Source organism: Pipistrellus kuhlii, unplaced genomic scaffold (assembly GCF_014108245.1).
Source record: "Pipistrellus kuhlii isolate mPipKuh1 unplaced genomic scaffold, mPipKuh1.p scaffold_m20_p_5, whole genome shotgun sequence".
NCBI lineage: Eukaryota > Metazoa > Chordata > Mammalia > Chiroptera > Vespertilionidae > Pipistrellus > Pipistrellus kuhlii.
Window position 1 is genome coordinate 73,803,389 of NW_023425551.1, and position 20,242 is coordinate 73,823,630.

A 20,242-nucleotide genomic window follows, 5' to 3' on the forward strand; every position below is an offset into this window, starting at 1 on the left:
TGTGTGTGTGTGTGTGTGTGTGTGTGTGTGTGTATTAGAGGCCTGGTACATGAATTCATGCATGGGTGGGGTCTGGCCAGCCTGGCCAGGAGGAGGGGACATGGGTGGTTGGCTGGCCTGCTTGCCGGTCAAACTCCTGGTCGAGGGGTCAATCTGCATATTAGCCTTTTATTATATAGGATATACACTGAGTGGCCAGATTATTATGCATTCAGAGATCATAATAAATCTGGCCATCCTGTATTTCTTTACCCATTTACAGCTAAGAAGACAGGGGTTCAAGGCACTATTGGTGATTTGCTAAAACATGATGGAGACAAGACTGAAAACTCCTGTCTGTATGACTCCAAAGCTTTCCTTGCTTTCTGTTACACTAGAATGCCTCAGTTCTCTGTTCTGTTGGAGCCATACTCACTCCCTGAAGGATCTCATCCAGTCCACGGCTTCAACACCATGATGAGTGGATGATCCTCAAACGTGTACCCTGACAACCTGACCTCCCCCAGGAGCTTCAGACTCACAAAGACAAACTTGAGATGTGCAAAGAACATCCGATTCCCCCCAAACCCTGCTCACCGCATTTCCCCACCTCAGTAAATACAGCCTCTCCAGCAATGGCAGACGTCAAAAACCTAGCCTTGGCTTCTCTAGACTCCCACCCGCTCATGCTTGTTCCATACAAGCATTCTACCTTAACCCCAACATGCTGAATGTGACCTCACCTCCATCACCTCTGTTCTAGCCCCTTCCATCTGTCCCCGAGACAAGTACAGTCATCTAACTGCTCTCCCCGCTTTGACTCTTGTCCCTGGCATTCTAGCCTTCTCAAAACAGCCAGTGTGATCTTCTGAAAATGTCACTCCCCAACTCGACACCCCGCAAGGCCATCCGCCCTCTGACTTGGTGCGAGACTTTTGCAAAGATGGTTATAAATAGCCTTCCCATCCCTTCTGCCTCTTTGTAACGTAATGCTGCCTCTTCCCCATCTGCCTGTCTCCCTCCTTCCTGGAGTCTGGGCGGCCTGCCTTGTCCAGCAGTGGGAGCAGCACTGTGCCACTTCTGAGCCCAGCCTTCCTGCGAGGAAGCGCGGGCCAGCCTGATGGAGCAGCCGAAGGGAAGAGAACGGAGATGCCCTGCGCAGTACCGCCTGCCAGACATGTGAGCGAGGCTCCGGGAAGAGCCAGCCGCCAGCTGACCCATCAGCTGACTGCAAATGCAAACGAGCCAGCCAGCAGCACATGGAGCTGGTGCGAGTCCCAGCTGAACCCTGTCCAGAGAGTCATAAGTGAAATAATGTCTATTGTTTCAAGCCGCTGGTTATGGAGTCATCTGTTAGGCAGCAATAGATAACTGACAGACTTGGAATACAAGCCTATATTCTTTTTTTATTGATTTTCCACAGAGAGGAAGGGAGAGGGATAGAGAACTAGTAATGTCGATGAGAGAAACGTTGACCAGCTGCCTCCTGCATACCCCCTACCAGGGATGTGCCCGCAACCAACGTACATGCCCTTGACCGGAATTGAACCTGGGACCTTTCAGTCCACAGACTGACGCTCTATCCACTGAGCCAAACCGGTTTCGGCAAGCCTATACTCTTTTTAAAATAATTTTTTAAAAATTGGTTTTAGAGAGAGAGGAAGGGAGAGGGAGAGATAGAAGCATCAATTGGGTGCCCCTGCACGCCCCCTACTGGGGATCAAGCCTGCAATCCAGGCATATGGCCTGACTGGGAGTTGAAGCCACCACCTCCTGATGCATGGATCACTGTTCTACCACTGAGCCACACTGGCCGGCACAAGCCTATATTCATGCTTGGCCCCCCATGATTTGGTCTCCATCTTCCAGCCTCAACCACACACACGCACCTCCACTTATTCAACTCAAGCCACTCAAGCTACTGCTGTCCCAACGTTCAAGCCCATTCCTGTCTCAGACCTTTCCACAGGGCTCCCTCCTTAGTTTACGTATCAGCTCACACGCTACCCTTGGGAGAAGTGCTCCCTAAGCTCCCCCTGGCCCTCGTGTCTCTGTCACCCTGTTTTATTTTTCTTCATGGCTCCACTGCCGCCTGACATTACGTCTTTGTTCATTCAACTGCTTTTCTTGTTTGCTTTGTTGCTTCTATCAGACGCTGAGCTCCAGGAGAGGGGATTTGGTCTGCTTTGCTCATTGCTGCATTCCCAGGACTGGGAACGGTGCCTAGCACAATGAGCACACTCAATAAATCTGTTGACGGAATGCAGTCACGGAGCTCTCCCTTCTCCCAACTCCAGCCTCCACCCCTCTCCACCTCACCCAGCCCTGCGTGTGTCACGCACTTCTCACTCCACAGGCCTCCTCAGAGTGCAGCACAGGACTCACGGCACGGCCCAGGCCGGGCCTGTCGAGTGGCTGGTCAGAGCCAGTCCCCACCTGCGGCATGCACAGGCCGCCCCTGCAGCACCTGTTAACACGCTCCACCTGGGCCCACCCCACAGAGCCCAGGTCAGGAGATCTGGGATGGGGCTCCAGAATCTGCATTTTTATATTTTTAACCCTTTGCACTCCGCTGTCCCCTCTCAGGGGACATCGGAATTCTAGCATATCACTCGGATGTCCCCTCTCAGGGGGGACATTGCAGTTTATTAGTGATTACGGGGAATTGAGTTAATTCAACGCATGTGTCTGCCGCAAAGTAGCGTTGAGTAGCTGGTAGCCAATGTCCAGAATGGTTCGGAGTGCAAAGGGTTAAATGTGTTTTATTGAGTTGGCAGAGAGAGAGAGAGGAGGAGAGAGAGAAACATCAATCATCTGCCTCCTTCATGTTCCCTACTAGGGATCATGTGCCCTGATCAGAAATCAAACCAGCAACCCTTTGGTGCATGGGACATGCTCAATCAACCGAGCCACACCAAACAGGGCTACATTTCTTTTCTTTTCTTTTTTTAACATATTTTATTGACTTTTCACAGAGAGGAAGAGAGAGGGATAGAGAGCTAGAAACATCGATGAGAGAGAAACATCGATCAGCTGCCTCCTGCACAACCCCTACTGGGATGCGCCCGCAACCGAGGTACATGCCCTTGGCCGGAATCGAACCCAGGACCTTTCAGTCCGCAGGCTGATGCTCTAACCACTGAGCAAAACCGGTTTCGGCCAGGGCTACATTTCTTAAAGTGCCCCAGCCCTAATTGGTTTGGTTCAGTGGATAGAGCATGGGCCTGCGGACTGAAGGGTTCTGGGTTCAATTCTGATCAAGGGCACACACCTGGGTTGCGGGCTCAACCCCCAGTAAGGGGTGTGCAGAGGCAGCCTATTAGTGATTTTCTCTCATCATTAATGTTTCTCTCTTCCCTTCACCCGTCCTCTCTGAAATCTATAAAAATGTTATATATTAAAAAAAAAAAAAAAAAAAAAAAAAAAAAAAAGGAGGCCCCCAAAGAAAAACATGACCCACAGACCCAGCTGGAGAAGAGCTGGCTGCAGCTGCTGGCATGTGTGTGTATGAGCGCCGTGTGCTGCACGCGGAACCTGTGTGCGGCAGCTTCCCCCCTGAACCAGGCACCTGAGCACAGGGCAGCGGGACTCTGAAGTGTCAGTATTTTAACTGAATCGATCGGTGTTGTGATAACTTCAAATGAACAAAGTACTTTCCATATTCAAAATCTTTGAATTTTTGAAATTTACTCACTTAAAAAGATGAAGAGATAAGTGGAAGCAGCAGGTTGCAAATATATGTATGTGTACTAGTATGTATTAAGAGTTTGTCTTGTGTATCCTTTTATACTATCTCAAAGGCATGACATAAAGAAAAAAGCAGCCCTAACCAGTTTGGCTCAGTAGAGCGTCGGCCTACGGAATGAAGGGTCCCAGGTTCAATTCCGGTCAATGGCATGCATCTTGGTTTCAGGCACATCCCCAGTAGGGGGTGTGCAAGAGGCAGCTGGTTGATGTTTCTCTCTCATCAATGTTTCTAACTCTTTATCCCTCTCCCTTTCTCTCTGTAAAAAAATCAATAAAATACTTAAAAAAAAGAAAATAAATCTCTATGCCTATAGCAAGGGTAGCTAGGTCTTTTATCATATGCACTTTCAATCTGTTCAGTGTAATAGTTAATGTTATTCCTCGCTCTTATTTTATAAGTATTGTAGTATGTTCATTGTAGAAATTTGGAAAGCATATCAACAAATAAAATAATTATCACATAAGTTTGTTCACCATCACCTTCCCAAAAGAAATTATTTTTAATCTATTTCATCCATCTTTCTGACCATCTTGTAGGGTATGTGGGTTATGAGCCTATTTTATGGATGAGGAGACTGAGACCTAGCAAGGTGGGTGACTTGCTATGCCTGGTTACTCCGTGCATTGGGGACAAAGTGGGACCTGGGTCTCTAGGAATCCGTTCCATTGCTCTTTCCTCTGAAGCCAGGGGACCAGTTTTCTGTGAGGGCTGTCACCCCAATCTCCATGCCTGTCTCTCACATCACCTCCAGCAGCTGACTGATTCCCAAGCCTGCAGGGCCCAGAACTGAGAGGGCCTTGGGTGAGCACCAAAGAAGCTATCCATCACAGCCAGAGCCCGAGACCCCCATGGCTCTGGGCTCCCCTCCACCTCCCGGCCACCTTCCAGGCATGGGTGCTCACTGGCCACGGTGATGTTGACATCCTGTCGCCGCTGACCAGCCAGGTTGGCTGCGTGGCAGGTGTAGACACCGGCATCGCTCTCGGCAATGCTGGCAAACACCAGCTCGTGGCCCTTCTGGTAGACTCTGCCGTGCGTGGGCAGCCGGGCTCCAACGTGCTCCCACCACATGCTGGGCTCCGGCAGACCCTGGGGGGGCAGGCAGGCCACGCGCTCCTCGCTGCCAGCTGTGAACACCCGGGGTTCAAATGGAGGCATGTCTTCAATCTCTGCAGGGATGTGCACGGGAGGGAAACAGCCCCGTTACTGTGGGTCTCAGGGTACTTGATGCTCTCCCACCGCAAGCTTTGGCCCTTTCCCGCACAAACTGTCCCCGCAATCTGCAGCGTCTCCTCTTCCTACCCCAGCATCCTTGTCCTCCTCTGTCCTCCGAGGGAAAATGGGAACCTCAATCTCTACGTGCCAATCATTTTTAAGGCAGTCCCTACCTCGGCACCCCAGCCCGAGACCCACCTGCCAGGTGAAGTGTGGCCTCCAGGACGACGGGCGGGCCCCTCTGGCCCTGGCCTATGCAGCGGTAGACCCCGGCATTGCGCGGCCGGACCTGTGTCAGCAGCAGGGACCCGTTGGCAAACACCGTGGCTCTGCGGAGGTGTGGGGGGCTGCGGGGGGAGAGAGTGCTGATCGGAAGAAGTGGCCCACAGACCACCTTCTAGAGTGGAAAATGATGGCTGGAGATGTAGGAACTTATCAGCCAGAAATAGGGCAGAGAAGGAAGCCGACACGTGTGTGCGTGTGTGTACACATGCATGTGTGCACCCATTCATGTACATGTGCAGGCGTGTGATCCAACTACAGGAGACTTGCCTTTTGGAGTGGCAATGGGAGCAGCAGTGTTTATGAGAGTGAGTAATGGCAGCGTGCAACTGTGGAGACAGAGGGGCCTTCTTTCTGCAGGGTCAAGATAAGCTACCAGCCATGACCGGTTTGGCTCAGTGGATAGAGTGCCGGCCTGATGACTGAAGGGTCCCAGGTTCCATTCCAGTCCAGGGCATGGAACCTCAGTTGTGGGCACATCCCCAGTAGAGGGTATGCAGGAGGCAGCTGAGCGATGTTTCTAATTTTCTATCCCTCTCCCTTCTTCTCTGTAAAAATCAATAAAATAAAAAAATAAAAAATAAAAAAATATATATATATATAAATACATATATATATTTTTTTAAGATAAACTGCTAGTAAGGCACCCAGTCCAGCAGTCAGAAGCCCCTCAGCCACACCAGGTGAACGGATGATGCCCTCACAGCTGAAGCCGGGTGGTATCCAAGTCCCTAGCCTAGGGACCAACACCCTAAGAACCATGGCCACACCTGCACCACAAGGTGCTTTCTGCTTTCCCAGGGCCTGGGTGAGGACGGAAGTCCCTATAAAGGAGCTGGGATCTCCCAGCACCTTCTAGACGTGTTTGCTTCCTCCAAAACACACGCATGTGTGTGCCTGTGTGTCCTGTATGCATGTGAGTGTGTAAAGGTGTCTTTGCCATCCTATCCAGACGGTGATCACCCAGGTCCCCCGTGTTCCTCCATCCGTGGGTCTCTACCCCTGATGGCAGAAGACCCACATGGGCCGAAGCAGAGCCCTTGTGGGAACTGTAAAAAGAGGCTCTTCCAGGAGCCTTGCCTTCGCTGGACCCTTTTAGTAACTACAAGACGCTGCACTGCCACCTGCCGGAATTCTGCAGTAACACAGGCACTGAAGTATGACGTCTGCGATACGATCTGCATCCCTTTTTGGAGAACGCACTGTGCAGTGTACCACCTGCACCGCCGTCCTGGGAGGCCCCTGCCAGATGCCTTACCGGCTGCGGTTAGTGATGGGGGTGTCATCCTCAAAGACCCACTGCAGGCTCGGGGCTGGCTCGGCTGAGAACTGACAGTGGAACATTGCCTCCTCGTTCCTCGCTACTACCACATCCTGGGGCGCCAGCACCACCCTGGCAAAGCTCTCATCTTGGGGGGGAGGGGAGGAGAGGCACAGGCACATGAGCAGGCAGGTGATGAGTAGGCCCCTCCCATCCCGGCCCTATGCCTTCTCCATCCCCACCCCCGGCTCACCGGCGATGCTCAAGGTGAAGTTCTGGCTGCTGCAGGTCTGGCCAAAGGCATTGTGGGCGCAGCAGGAGTAGACGCCGCTGTGCTCGGGGCCGGCCGGCCGGAGGATCAGGTTCCGCTCCTTGCTGCTGACCGTGTGGTTGCTCTGACCCTCGGAGAGGGGGCTCCCATCTCGGAACCACTGGTAGGTGGGCCTGTGGGGCGAGGGGGTCAGCAACAGGGAGGCAGAGGTATTCAGGGGCCCAGTGGGTGGGATACAGAATCAGAATCAGAGGGGCAGGGCGAGACCCCTCAATGTACAAGTGGGGAGACAGGCCTAAGGAGGGAAGCGGTTTGCACAAGGGCACCCTGCAATTTAGGGGCAGAATCCTGTTGAGATTCCAGATCTCCCAGCTCCCAGCTCCCAGGGTCCAGGATCACTCCACACACCATGTTGCCCTTCAGGTCGCCGGGGGCTGGTGTGGAGCAGCATGGGGGCAGAGGTTGTTCCAGAACGAAGAGAAATGCATCTGAATTGAGTCCAAGATTTGGGGGGACACCCCTGCCCATCTAGAATAACCCTCCCCACCCCCATCCTCAAAGCTGGTTCCTTACCGAGGGTGCCCATCAATGTGGCAACGCAGAGTGACCTGGGTCTGTGGCTGGATCTCAGCTTCCGAGGCTGGATGCTTCAGGACCACAGGGCCCGTCTCAATCCCTGCAGCAGAGGCCATGGTTGCACGGTGAGGGGCAGAGCAAGCGTGGAAGGGCAAAAGGAAGGAGGACAAGCAGAGAACGATGGGACCTGGAGGGTTTGAGCCAAAACGCAGTGCAGGGCAGCCCTGTGACGCTGAGGCGGGGGCTGCAGACGGGCCACCAGAGACCAAGTGCCTCCTGGTCCCTGGCAGGTCAAGCCTGACCCTTGGCCACTCTGCCTCACTGCTCCTGCCACTTCCAAAAGCGTCCACCAAATACATGGTCCGAGACTCCGGGGCACGGGGGGCGAGGGGGACTTGGAAAAATTAGCGTTTTTAACTTCTCTGATCCATGTAGCACCAGGAGCTGACTACTGTCATCGCCTGCCCTATGCAGCTGGGAATGGGAGAAGCTGAAGGAAAGGAGGGGTCCCGCAGGGCTCAGGAGCGGAGGGCCTGGCGGGGGCCCCAGCGCTCACATTTGATGTTGAAGGAGGCGTTGGCACTGCGGGCCTCCTCTCCGGTAGCCTTGTCCCGAGCCACGCACTGGAAGGCTCCCGAGTCCTGCAGCCGGTCCACCGCCGCGAAGCTCAGGCTGCTGCCCTGGGTGAAACGCCGCTCCGTGTCCCGGACGGGGGCCCCATCCAGCAGCCAGTACACGTGCACCGAGCCTGGGTCCTCCACCTCACAGCGGAGCAGCGCCCGGCGCCCCTGCAGGGCATCCTGGGAGGACGGCTCCTTGATGAAGACGATGGCGGCCTGGGCACCTGCAGAGGGGGACCAGGGACACGCAGGGTCAAGAGGAGCTGCAGCCACTGTCCTCACACAGGTCACCCCTCACACCTTACGCCCGGGAGGGACAGGGGCTGTGTACACAGGTGGCGTCCAACGTCCAATTGGTGCAGGGGGGAAGGCTCACGAGACCACACTTGCCAAATGTCCCAAGAGGAACTTTTAAATGGTGCTGGGGCCACAACCGGTTTGGCTCAGTGGATAGAGCACAGGCCTGCAGACTGAAAGGTCCTGGGTTCGATTCTGGTCAAGGGCATGTACCTTGGTTGCAGGCACATCCTCAGTGGGGGGTGTGCAAGAGACAGCTGATCGATGATTCTCTCTCGTCAATGTTTCTACCCCTCTATCCCTCTCTCTTCCTCGATGTAAAAAACCAATAAAATATATTTTTAAAAAATGGTCCTGGGTGCTCACGCGAGGCCAGTCTGAAGAGGGGCGCATAGCAATTACACAGGCCACGGTGAAATTCATGACGAGCGGTGTGGGCAGTCAGTGGCTCTAGAGCACAGAGGAGGGAGGAAGCCCAAGGGGGTTGGGTGGGGTGCTGATGGCTGCCCAGAGGAAGAGGCCTGGACCCGTGGGACCAGACCAGAGGAGGTCTTGATGCTGGGCTGGGACACCCGGGACATCAGCAGGCAACCCTCCTCACTGCCTTCAGAATCCAAGATGCTGAGCAAACTTAAACTAAATCATGACCCAAGGAGCATCTTTCAAGGGTGACTGGGGGTCTGCAGGTCAGGGAGGGAACCTTGCATCCCACCGGCAGGACTCTGCAGCCCGGTGTCCCGGGGGGCTTCTCCGGGAGAGCCCGCCCATCACAGGAGAAGCCAATACTCTCCGGAACTCGGCTATTCCCAAAGACACGCAGGGCCACCCCACATGCCCACTCTCTCCCCAAGAGTCCATGTGTGACCACGGCTGGATTTTCCGTGTTCAGCTGAGAGAACCGAGTGGTTCCAGGTTTTCACTGAAATCCATCCCCTTCCTGCACCGCCACAGCTCAGTGCTGGCCATGGGCCCCTCCGAGAAGGGGCCCTGCCACCAAGGTGCGGCCTCAGCCGGGAGAACAAAGGGAAGGGCAAGATGCTGTGCTGAGCAGCAGATGAGCCTGGGAGGCGGAGAGCAGGGCCAGGCAGGTGGCATGGTTACAGCAGTAGGAAGAACACACTGGGCTTTGTTCCTGGCCCAAGTGAGGCCCAAAGCCGCTGGGCCTGAGAGACCAGCCTGGGGTGGGTGACAGCACCGAGGGGGCGAGCTGCCCCTCCAGGAAGAGGAAATGGACCGCCTGGGGCTGCTACCTGAGGCAGCAGGCTCTGCCTCTGGCCAAGCTGGGCCCCACGGGGCAATTAGAATAAGGCGGCTAGTGGGCAACTGGAAACCGATTTCAGACCCCACAGGCCTGGGTCCAGGTGAGAGGCTGGTGTTGGTCCTTCCCCCAACATTCTCAGAGGGGCCAGCCCACACAATCCAGAATTGGAAACAGCTCAGAGCACCCCCATAACTCCTCAATAGGGTACTGCTGGCTCTCTACCTGGGATAATCGCCACCCCCTGGGCACAGCTAAGCACCCCTACTCACCCTGACAACCCAAACACCCCCCCACACACACTTCCCAACACTGCATGAGAGTGTGGCCCTCCCCCTGCTGGGCAACCTGGCACAATCCCTTTGTTGTGCAGATGGGTAAACTGAGGTCAGGGGAGATGATGAAGACACTTACCCAAGATCAAACAGATCATTGTGGCAGAGCTAGGACCAAGACCATATCCCCACACTTTCCCCAGCCCGGCCCAGGAACTGAAAACTAACCCTGTAGGTATCTGATCCCACAATGATCTTCTCTCCGCATCGCCAGGAGAGAGTGGACACACCCCTTCAGACAAATGCCAGGCGCACAAAGGCGCTCAAGCTGACTCCTGGCTGACCCGAGGTAACCTCAAAGGAGGAGATGGCAAACGCGGCGGCACCTGGAACCCTCCCCACCCACCTCTCATGACACAAGGGCCCCCCAGGGCCTCTTCGCGTGGGACGCTCCAAAGTCTTGGGATCACAGACCCAAAACTCCAGCATGCTTGTCCAAGGCCAAAGAGAGATGACCTACCTCCAAGCACAGGTGAACCCCTACTTCCCCACTCAGCTACTCGGACAGTGGGGAGCCCGGAGTCTCACTGCACGGGGAGCAGAGGAGCGGTAGTTAAGGTTTGGGACCCGACAGGTGCAGCTCAAATCCTGACCCTCACACCGTGCGTCTGACCTTGTGCAGAGGTGCCTCGGACAGAGCTGACCGCCATTCTACCGCGATCACCCTTCCTGCCCAAGGCCTTGCATTTTAAGAACCTTAGAAAGCTCCCCACCTACAAGGCCCAGGACCCCTCCCAGGTCCTGGCTGGCCCGGAGGGACCACAGCAGAGAAGTGGGATGGGTGGGATGCAGGGAAAGGGGCCAGGGGTTGCAGGAACCACAGGCCAGTGGCCACAGAAACCTGAGCTGGGAGAAGACGTGGCGTGACTCAGAGGGGACCCCGCCTGGCCTGCAGCATCCCCTCCGGGGCCTGGGGCTGCCCCGTGGCTGTGGTGAGAGAGGCTGCATTCCCAGACTGCCACTCAGAGCCCCCTGCGCCCCCACGATAGGGCCTGGGAAACATCAAAGCCGGCCCCGCGGGGCCCTCTGTCCTGACGTCAGCTCACAGCAGGTCCTGGTTAGTGCTTGGCTGGGGCAGACTTTAGATGTTACAAAAGGCAGGGAGAGCAGCCACCAGGCCTTCTCCAAGCCCCCAGTGCCTGCTCAGAGCCCACAGCTGGGCCAGAGGCCCCTCACGCAGGATGCCGGCCAGCGCTGCGGCATCGCGTTTGCTGAGAAGGCAGTGTGAGGGGTGCCTGGTCTGGCCATCGACACGGTTTTCAGGAGAGGTCAGCTGTTTTGTCGGGGGGAAAGAGACGGGAGATTTAAGAGGCAGACCAAGAAGCCCGGGCAGAAACACCAGGCTCCCGAAAAAGCAGGACTGGGAAGTGAAGACTTCTACAGAAGCTTCAACTGAAACCACAACCAAAAAATGAAGGACAGCAATGACAGTGGAGGAGCAAGGCTTTGGGGGACCGAGGTGGTACTGCCTCAAGGTGGTACAGTCACCAGCACGCTCCTGTCCCGGTACTGCCTCTAGCTGGAGGATGCCCCCAGAGCTGAGGGCTAGGGAAGACCTTTGGTGGAACACTGTTACAGGCTTCCCAAAGCCGCCTCCTCTCCCACGGTCTGGCCACACCATCTACGAATCATGCCTTCTACACACAGGACCTCACCCAACACACAGCCCATGTGCTCCCTGAGGCAGCTCGCTTAGGGTAGCAGCTTTGATGCTGCCCAACAGCCCTGCCACCCCCTCACAATGCCAACTCGGTCTGGCTTCTCCCCTGGCACTGGAAGGGGACCCCGGTCCTACCACTCAGACGGTGAGGCTGTGCGGATTCCCACAGTCAAAAGCCAGCAGCACAGCGCGGAGCACACCGAAGGTAGGGAGCCATCTCACTGGGCATAGGGGGTGCAAGCAGACCCCCCCTCCGGCAATGACAGGCAGCAGAGCCAGCTGCCCACACGTGGCACTGACCCCACAAAGCTGGAGCGGCCAATACCCAATAAGGGCATTTTCCAAGCTGCTTTCTCAGCTCCCCAACAGCCATCGATAGGCAGACACTCACTCTGCCGGAGCCCTGGCCCCAGCCCCCCGGGGAAGGGCTGTGTGGGCAGCAGCCCAACTCCCGCTCCCGCCCCCAGCACGCATCTGGTCTGGTGTCTGCCCTCGTTGCTGCTCTCCGGGCTCCGGGCCCAGTCCACCCATGTGTGTATATGTGTGCGTGTGCGCGCACACACATGTGTAAACATGGTTTTATAGAGAGCGGAGAGCAGCAGGAAGTTTTTCTGCTCTGAAGTAATTTTAGCTTTAGTCCAAGTATCCATCTGGGCCACTCAGCGACCCAGGTCTTGGCCAGTCCTCCCAGTCTGAAGAAAACACCTCCCCCCCAAGGACACTGCAGAGGCCCAGGACCTGCCAGCCTCACCAGCTGATCTTATCTGCCCTCTCTCTTTCCCTCTTTAAACAGATGCCTTAGGATAGGGGTGTCGAACTCAATCAGAGAAGGGGCCAAAATCTAAAATCCAGCCTAAATCGCGGGCCGAATGGTTTCCTGAACAGTCATAAACTGTCACTGTGATGGAAACGCAGAGGAGTGCAGTGATGACAGCGTGGTGCGGGCCACATTGCAAGGCCTGGCGGGACGGATTTGGCCCGCGGGCCTTGTGTTTGACACATGTGCCTTAGGACCAGACCGAGATACCAAGATGACCCCGGCTGCCCCGGGACGGGCATTCAGCAGATTCTGTGTGATCGAGTGAGTGACTGTGACCTCTCCCACGCAGGGGGCCAGCCAGCCTCAGGAAAGTGCCTGACTCCTTCACACCTACAACGACTCCTCCTGGCTGCGGGCCCAGGGCCCTGCGAGGAACTTCCTGATGCCTGGCGGACCCCGAGAGCCCGCCCAAGGGAGAGGTTGGTCACTTCCTGTGCCCTGTCTGGGACAAAGCATCAGGACACAGACCAGGAGAGGCTCCCCTCAGCCAGAGCACAAATGTGTCAGGAGAGGGGTCCCCAGTACTCTCACCCACAGGAGAACAGCCCTCCTCACAAATCCCCTCCATCTGGAAACTCTAGGGCCACCGAGTGAGTGAGAGCCCCAGGAGTGCCCTGCCCACTGCTCCTCCCCGAGGGACCCCCGCACGGGGCACAGACCCTTGGCCTTCAGGGGTTTATCTGGCACACTTTCAGGGGTCCCAGAGCCACTCAAAGGTCCGCGGCCCTTTAGACATTTGGAGGTTTTTGGAGAAACAAATCGCTGCAGGAACAAGGCCCTTGGATGGACAACAAGCCCGGTCACCCCCCCTGTTTATCCAGGTCATAGAAACACAAACGCTGAATGGGAGTGGCAGGTCTGGGCACTTCCCTCTCCATTACCACCACCTCCTCCACCACTGGCACACTGCCTGTGGCTTAGGCACCTGCAAACAAATGGATAAGCCCAGCACATTAGGTTCCGAGGGTCGCTGAGAACCAACCACAGCTGGCCCCGAGATCCAGGGCAGAGCACGAGCTCTGTGCCCCTCCTGTCCTCCCAGCGTCTACGAGAGGCCCAGGTCCGCTGACAGGCGCCCCGCAGCCTCCACGCCCGGTGCAGGCCTGGCTCCGAGCGCTGCGGGAGGGAGCGGAGCCAGGGGCCCAGCTGAGTTTTCCCGTCCTGGGATTTCACTGTAAATATCTGGAGAGGCTCCCACATCCGGACTGGAAGAACAGAACACAGTCTCCAGGGATTAGGGCAGAAACAAGCGAGCAGGCCAGCTCCTCTCTCTTCGATGAAAACCACAGCTCAGGCTGGGCCTGCTCACTCCTGGGAGGCCCTGCAGGGGGAGGCCAACCTTTAAGGCAGGAGCATGACCTCCTGTCCAATGGCACCTGGGCCCAGCGGACACGCACGCCAGGGGGAGATGCGGCTCCAGATGCTCCCCAGACGGCAGCCATGCTGTCCGACCCCCTAGAGCCGGCCTGTCTTTCACGGGGTGAGAGGGCCGTGCCCAGACACACCTCTTACCCTCAGGAACCTGCCGAGGCTGCAAGGTCTCCGAGGAAGCAGCAACGAATTAAAAACCCAGCCGGAAGTAAATAAATAACCCGTCCACGGTGAGGATGTGCGCTCTTACAGAAGGAACGTGGGGCTGGGAGACCTGGATTCCAGTTTCAACACAACCACTAACAAATGGAGTGGCCCTGGCATCAGCACCCTGGCCCCCACCAGCCGGGCAGTTTTATTATCTGTAAAATCAGAGAAATAAGAGGGTGAGACTGGACAGCCGCCAATGCCTAACACTGGGTTCACTGCAACAAGGATCCTCAGAGGCAGTTACAGAAGCAAAGGGCTTACTCCCCAGGGTCCCCTCCCTGCCCACTCTCCGCCCTCCCCACCCCCCACCCCAAGAGCCCAGGCAGCCACCCCCGGGAGGGATTCTGAGTGATGCCGTGACTGGCAGGCGTGCAGGTTGGAAGCAGCTGGGAGTTGCAGACAGGGACCCAGCACAAGCTGCTCCCATTCCTGTGGCTCCCTAGGACCGTGGTCGGCAAACTGTGGCTCTCAAACCACATGCGGCTCTTTGGCCCCTTGAATGTGGCTCTTCCACAAAATACCACAGCCTGGGCGAGTCTATTTTAAAGAAGTGGCGTTAGAAGAAGTTTAAGAAATTTGGCTCTCAAAAGAAATTTCAATCGTTGTACTGTTGATATTTGGCTCTGCTGACTAATGAGTTTGCCGACCACTGCCCTAGGAGATCCTGCCTCTTCCTTGGCCATGCACTTGCCCTGACAGCTTGCTGTCTGTGACATCCAGCATATCCCTACGTGTGCTGGATCACCCAAGCTAGACTGCAGGCCAGCATGTTATGGCTGTGCTCTTCAGAGTGTCTGGGCCGCAGAGTAGATGCCCTGCAAGCCTTCTGGGGGAAATAAAGTCACTTAAGAATCTATGTGACCTCAATTTACAATAGCTAAGATTTGGAAACAGCCTAAGTGCTTGGAAACCGCAGGTGAGTAGATTAGAAAACTGTGGTACATCTATACAATGGAGTACTACGCCGCTGTAAAAAAGAAGGGCCTCTTTACCATTTGTAACACCATGGATGGACCTGGAGAGCATTCTGCTAAGCGAAATAAGCCAGTCGGAGAAAGATAAATATCACATGATCTCACTCACTTGTGGAATATAGTGAACGACATAAACTGATGAACAAAACAGAACCAGAGTCATAGACACATCAAACAGACTGTCTAACCTATGAGGGAAGGCACGGGGTGGGGGGAAGATATAAACCAAAGGACTTGTATGCATGCATATGAGCATAACCCATGGACACAGATGGGGTGGGGGAGGCGTGAAAGCGTGTACTGGTGGGGGAGTGGTCAATGGGGGGAAACAGAGACTTACTTAATTACTTTAAACAATAAAGAATTAAAAAAATTTTTTTAATATATATTTTATTGATTTTGTACAGAGAGGAAGGGAGAAAGATAGTTAGAAACATCGATGAAAGAGAGTCATCTATCAGCTGCCTCTTGCACACCCCCCACCGGGGATATGCCCGCAACCAAGGCACATGCTCCTGACCGGGTCCCTTCAGTCCCCAAGCCGACGCTCTATCCATTGAGCCAAACCGGTTTCGGTGAATTAAAAAAATTTTTTAAAGAGTCTACGTGACCTGAAATCTTGTTCTACGTCCATCAGCCAATCTCAGACAAGGTAATGTTCCTCTCTGGGTCTCAGTTTTCCCACCTGGAAAATGACAGCCTTGAAACTGATTTTGGTGATTCTTTTTCAGGCCCCTAAGATATTAAAATGAAATGTACATTTGGACCAATAAAAGTCTGCGTATGTCTGAGGGAAGCAAAAACCCCCAGAATTCCAAGGAGGAATGGACCTCAGATGACAATGTCCTTCGACAGGTGACCCCTGAGGTATCCCAAGGCCTGGAGATGGGGGCCTATCCATGGCTCTGGGATAGAACCGCCAGCAAGAACCAGTTCCTCCCACACTCTCTGCCTTGGGATAGAGCCACTCTCAGCCCCAAGGAGAGGCAGGAACAGAGAGACAGAGACAGCAGCCAGCTGTCTCCTGAAGACACCAGCACGTCATCGAGAAACCGATGGGGCTGCTGGGTTCAGAGACTGGGAGAGCTCTGTTCAGGGAGCCCGAGGGGACCAGGGGCGAGTGGTCACCCGGAGAAGGTGGGAGGGGTTCCCTGTGGCTCCGCTGCCTTCATTATGGGGTCCAGATGCAGGGCCCAACCAGGTCTGACTCCCACGAGCCGTGGGGAGGCTCTGGGAGACCACAGCGAGGACAGCGGGGCGCTCAGGCCCGGGTGAGCTTCCTCCCATGGTCCTCCTCTGGAGGCTGAGGGCACTGACTGACAGCCTGGGGACCACTACCTTGGTCCATGACTGGCTGGGCCACGTCTTAGTTAATTTTTATGACAAGCTCAGAAACTTGGTGAGACTCTGTTTTCTGAGCTCTTGTTACCCACCTTTGCATCACCCCTTGGGGACGGATAAGACAATGAGCTAGACCCCAGACCTAACCAGTATGGTACAGACGTTCACCCCAAATTCCCTGTGGAAGGGAGACTATGGCTTACTGCCCATTAGGTGGAGTGGCCTCAACTACATTTAGTGAGGAAAGTCCTCCCCTGGACCCGCTCTCAACAATATGGTAGCCACTGGCCACATGGGGTTATTTAAATTCAACTAAAATGAAACAAAACTGAAAATTCATCTCCCCAGTCGCACAAGCCACACTTCCAGTGCTCAGGCCACTGTGCTGAACAGTGCAAGACGCGGAACACTTTCACTCCTGCAGAGTCCTCCTGGACCGGCCGCCTCAGCTCCTCGGACACGGGCTCGGCCCTGGCACAGGCTCCTGGTTCCTAGTCCGAAGAGCCCTGGCCGGGGCCAGCCCCACTCGGCGGAGGACACGGGAGTCGAGGCTTTCCCAGTAAACCCAGGCCCGGGAGCTGCCGCTGGGTCTGTCCGGCTCGGCGACTACTGCGCCGCACTGGCTGCTTTTCATCGCTTTCCCTTATTTCCGTCCCCCGCAACAGTTCTATCGGCAAAATGTGATTGTTGTTTCGCCTGCAGGTATTCTGGCCTGTGTAAGTTGTCTTGGATCCTCTCTCCCTCTGCTTGTTACTTTTACCCGTTTGGCACTCCATTGTAAAGATCCTTCCCTGTGGCCATCACCTACATCCCATCCCACTGCTCCCCTCAAAAGATAAGCATACTGTTGGGTTTGGGAGGGTGGGGAAAGGAACAAATGAATCTTTTAAAAATAAGGGCGTGGCTGAATATAGCTGTCCACAGTTTGGAAACCAGTCTTTGAGCCTCCTCCTCCCTCCTCTGTGAGTGCCCCCAGCACCCTGCCCTGGCCTCCATAGCACACCTGGCCCCACAGTCCGTTTCCCCCACTCATCTGGGTATTGTCAGAGACTAGTGAAACACACACGCACACACACACACACAAACACACACGCACATGCACAAAGTCACTGAAGAGGCTGGACCTTAGCTGGTTTCAAAGGGATAAGAGGGGGAAAAAGTCCGTCTCATACTTTTAAATTTAGAAGTGCTGTGCAAACCACTTCCTGGAGCAGACAAGAGTGGGGAATGTGAGGAAATCACTCTGCTCTGTGTGATGTGGGAAGCAGGAGCCACTCAGGGCCTGTGGCCGCCACACACCCAGTGACCCGCGGCGACGCTCACCCCACGTGCAGGAGACCGGCAGTGCCCCTGGCAGCCCGTGGGAGGCCCCGCGGACTACATGCTCAACCGCCTGGCTGTCTCTCCCTCCGGGGCCAGAGATGAGGCAGGGCCCCGGAGTCAGAACCAGAGCCCCTCTCCCAAGTGCCCAGCCCCCAACCTTCCTTTCTTCCCTCCTCCACCTGCCTCACCAACAGCTGCTTCTGGAAACCGACCCTGCTCTCCAGGGAGGGATCTCAGAAGGGGATGCTCCAGGCTGTAGGGCCTCAGCCTGAGACAAGACACAAAGACGAGGATCCAGATGGAGGGAGAAGGCATGGACGAGCCACTGGCTTCCAAAGACAAGGGTGCTCTCCTGGACTCTAGTCTGCTGGGGCCTGGGGGAGGGGGAGGGAGAAGATATCTTGTGGTTGATATCCAACCACCGCAGTCATGATCACTGCTCAAACATTACTCAGAGGTACTGGAGCCTGGCCCGGTGTCGTTGGGTGAGGGGGCGCCAGTGGAGAGAGGAGGAGGTAGAAGGCAGGCCAGATGCTTGCGCAGAGTCAAACCATCAGATGCTTCCTAGACCCTTCCTTATAAACCTCATTTCACTGCTTAAAATATAAACTTCCTAATAAGGCAAAACTAATTTTATTCTTTTGTTTACTCTCTTAATTGCATTACTAATGATTTGTCCCTTTATTTTTTTTTTTTAAAGAAAATAACAAAAAAATGTCATGTGTGTTTTTTTTTTCTAAAAAAAAGTCAGCTGTTTATAGAAAAAGCACTCCGGATAAAAAGACTCCAAAGTAAGTATTTCAACCTCCAAATCAATAACAAAGATAAAAAAAACAAAACAAAAAAACCAAAAAAAAACCCCACACACAAATTGATGAAAAACAGAAACAATTTCTTGTAAGTTATTTTTAAAAGCACCAAAAACTTGCAACTCATCACCAAATGCTTAAAGCCTAGAGACCTAACCAGACCTAACCGACTCTGGGGGGGGTTAAACGTTATAAAACATAAAGCACAGATTAAGAGCTGCAGGGGGAAAAAAGCCCCTAAGAGTGGCTGATGTAATACTGAATGGAACAGCCAAACAAACAACAAAAAAAGGACAAAGACCTAAAGTTTATTTCATGCCTATTCTGCGATCTTTAAGTCAGGATCTGGAAGGCAACAAACAAGATCTGACTTCACTTAAGTCTGGAACAGGCTGTCCCTCCACTCCCAGAGGTGCCTCTGACAGACCTCTAAAGTCCGGGGTGCAGGGGAGGGACGCTGACAAGCAGACTACGCGATATAAAGGGACACAGACTGAGTGACTGACTGCATGACCAACAGAGAGACAGAGAGATCTCCAGAGAGACAGGCCATAACAGACAGAGGAAGACTAACAACTGACAGAGACAGAGGGAGGTCACCAGACTAAGAAAGAAAGAGATACCAGCAGAGAAAGACCCAGATCTGACGGACAGAGGGAGAAGGTAAGAGTTCAACAGGCAGAGACACAGAGACAAACTGAGAGACAGAGATAGAGTAACATCGAGTCATACAGACCCAAGAAAGGGTTTAGAAAGACAAGAACCCTAGCCGGTTTGGCTCAGTGGATAGAGCATCAGCCTACGGACCGAATGGTCCTGGGTTTGATTCTGGTCAAGGGCATGTACCTGGGTTGCAGGCTCCTTCCTGCCCAGGCCTTGGTCAGGGTGCGTACAAGAGGCAGCCCATCAATGTGTTTCACACTGATATGTCTCTCTGCCTTTCCCTCTCTCTGAAAAATCAATGGAAAAATATCCTTGGGTGAGGATTAAAAAAAGAGCACAAATGACTTGTATGCACATAAGGCTCCCATGCCTGTAGAACCGGCACCAGCCCCACACTGGTCCCAGCTTCCCCAGCAGATCTGTCCCTGTGTCTTCAGTAAGGAGTCCTCCCCAGCCCCTCCCACCACTCTCTCCAACAGCCATAGGCAACAAGGCTGCCCCCCATAACACCAGAAACAAAAGGTTAGGGCTAGCCGGCAGGTGGGAGATCTGGGGGAGCAAGAGGAGAGGGGAGGGGGCTCTCCAGATACCCAATTCAGACCATCAGTAACGGAGAATCCTCAAATTAGAGGCTCCTGGTAAATAATTCACCAGGAAAAGTACAGTACCTTCCCCAGGCTCATCCATTATTCACAAGATAAATGTACCATATTGTTATACTTCCTGACATCTAAAAATGGTCTGAGCCATTAGGCCAGGAGCAAGAAGACAGCAGGGCAGTTTCCACCCAACTTTTCCAGAAACCCTGACCCAGCAATCCTGCGACTTTTGGAACACAGTCTTGCACCTCACACAAGGGCAAAGCAGTCACCTTCAAGAAAGGACCGGGCCTGGGCTCAGACCGTAAGGTCCTCCAGCAGGCCCCACACAGCCCTCAAGAGCCCAGTGCCAGGTCAGAGCCGAGTCCAGAAAAATCCTAAATAAAACCCCCATGGGCACCAAACGCCAGAGGTTCTGATCCTCTCAATGAGAAGAGATATGGCACACACTTGGCACCTGCCTAGGGCGATTCTGTTCCTAGAAGGTCCCAAGGGTTTGACTTTGATGCCAAATGAGTGACAGCTACCAAAGGCAGGAAGACCGGCCTCCTCGACCTGGCTCTGTACAAGCCACTCTGTCCTTCAGGCCTTCCTTTCCCGCAGGTAAAACCAGCGGACTGCTCTTTCTCC

At 54.5% G+C, this 20,242-nt stretch overlaps 1 protein-coding gene across 2 annotated transcripts in view; it reads right to left on the reverse strand.

The window, feature by feature from the left end:
• The window catches only part of PTK7 (protein tyrosine kinase 7 (inactive)), a 64,855-nt gene that overhangs the window by 18,154 nt on the left and 26,459 nt on the right, over positions 1–20,242 (reverse strand). For both annotated transcript variants that reach the window (XM_036413706.2, XM_045572635.1), the window contains exons 2-7: positions 7,889–8,176; positions 7,330–7,432; positions 6,739–6,929; positions 6,483–6,633; positions 5,141–5,289; positions 4,630–4,896 (exon numbers count right to left, since the gene is read on the reverse strand). In XM_036413706.2, the coding sequence (XP_036269599.1) occupies positions 4,630–4,896; positions 5,141–5,289; positions 6,483–6,633; positions 6,739–6,929; positions 7,330–7,432; positions 7,889–8,176 (1,149 nt within the window). The remainder of the gene's footprint in view (positions 1–4,629; positions 4,897–5,140; positions 5,290–6,482; positions 6,634–6,738; positions 6,930–7,329; positions 7,433–7,888; positions 8,177–20,242) is intronic.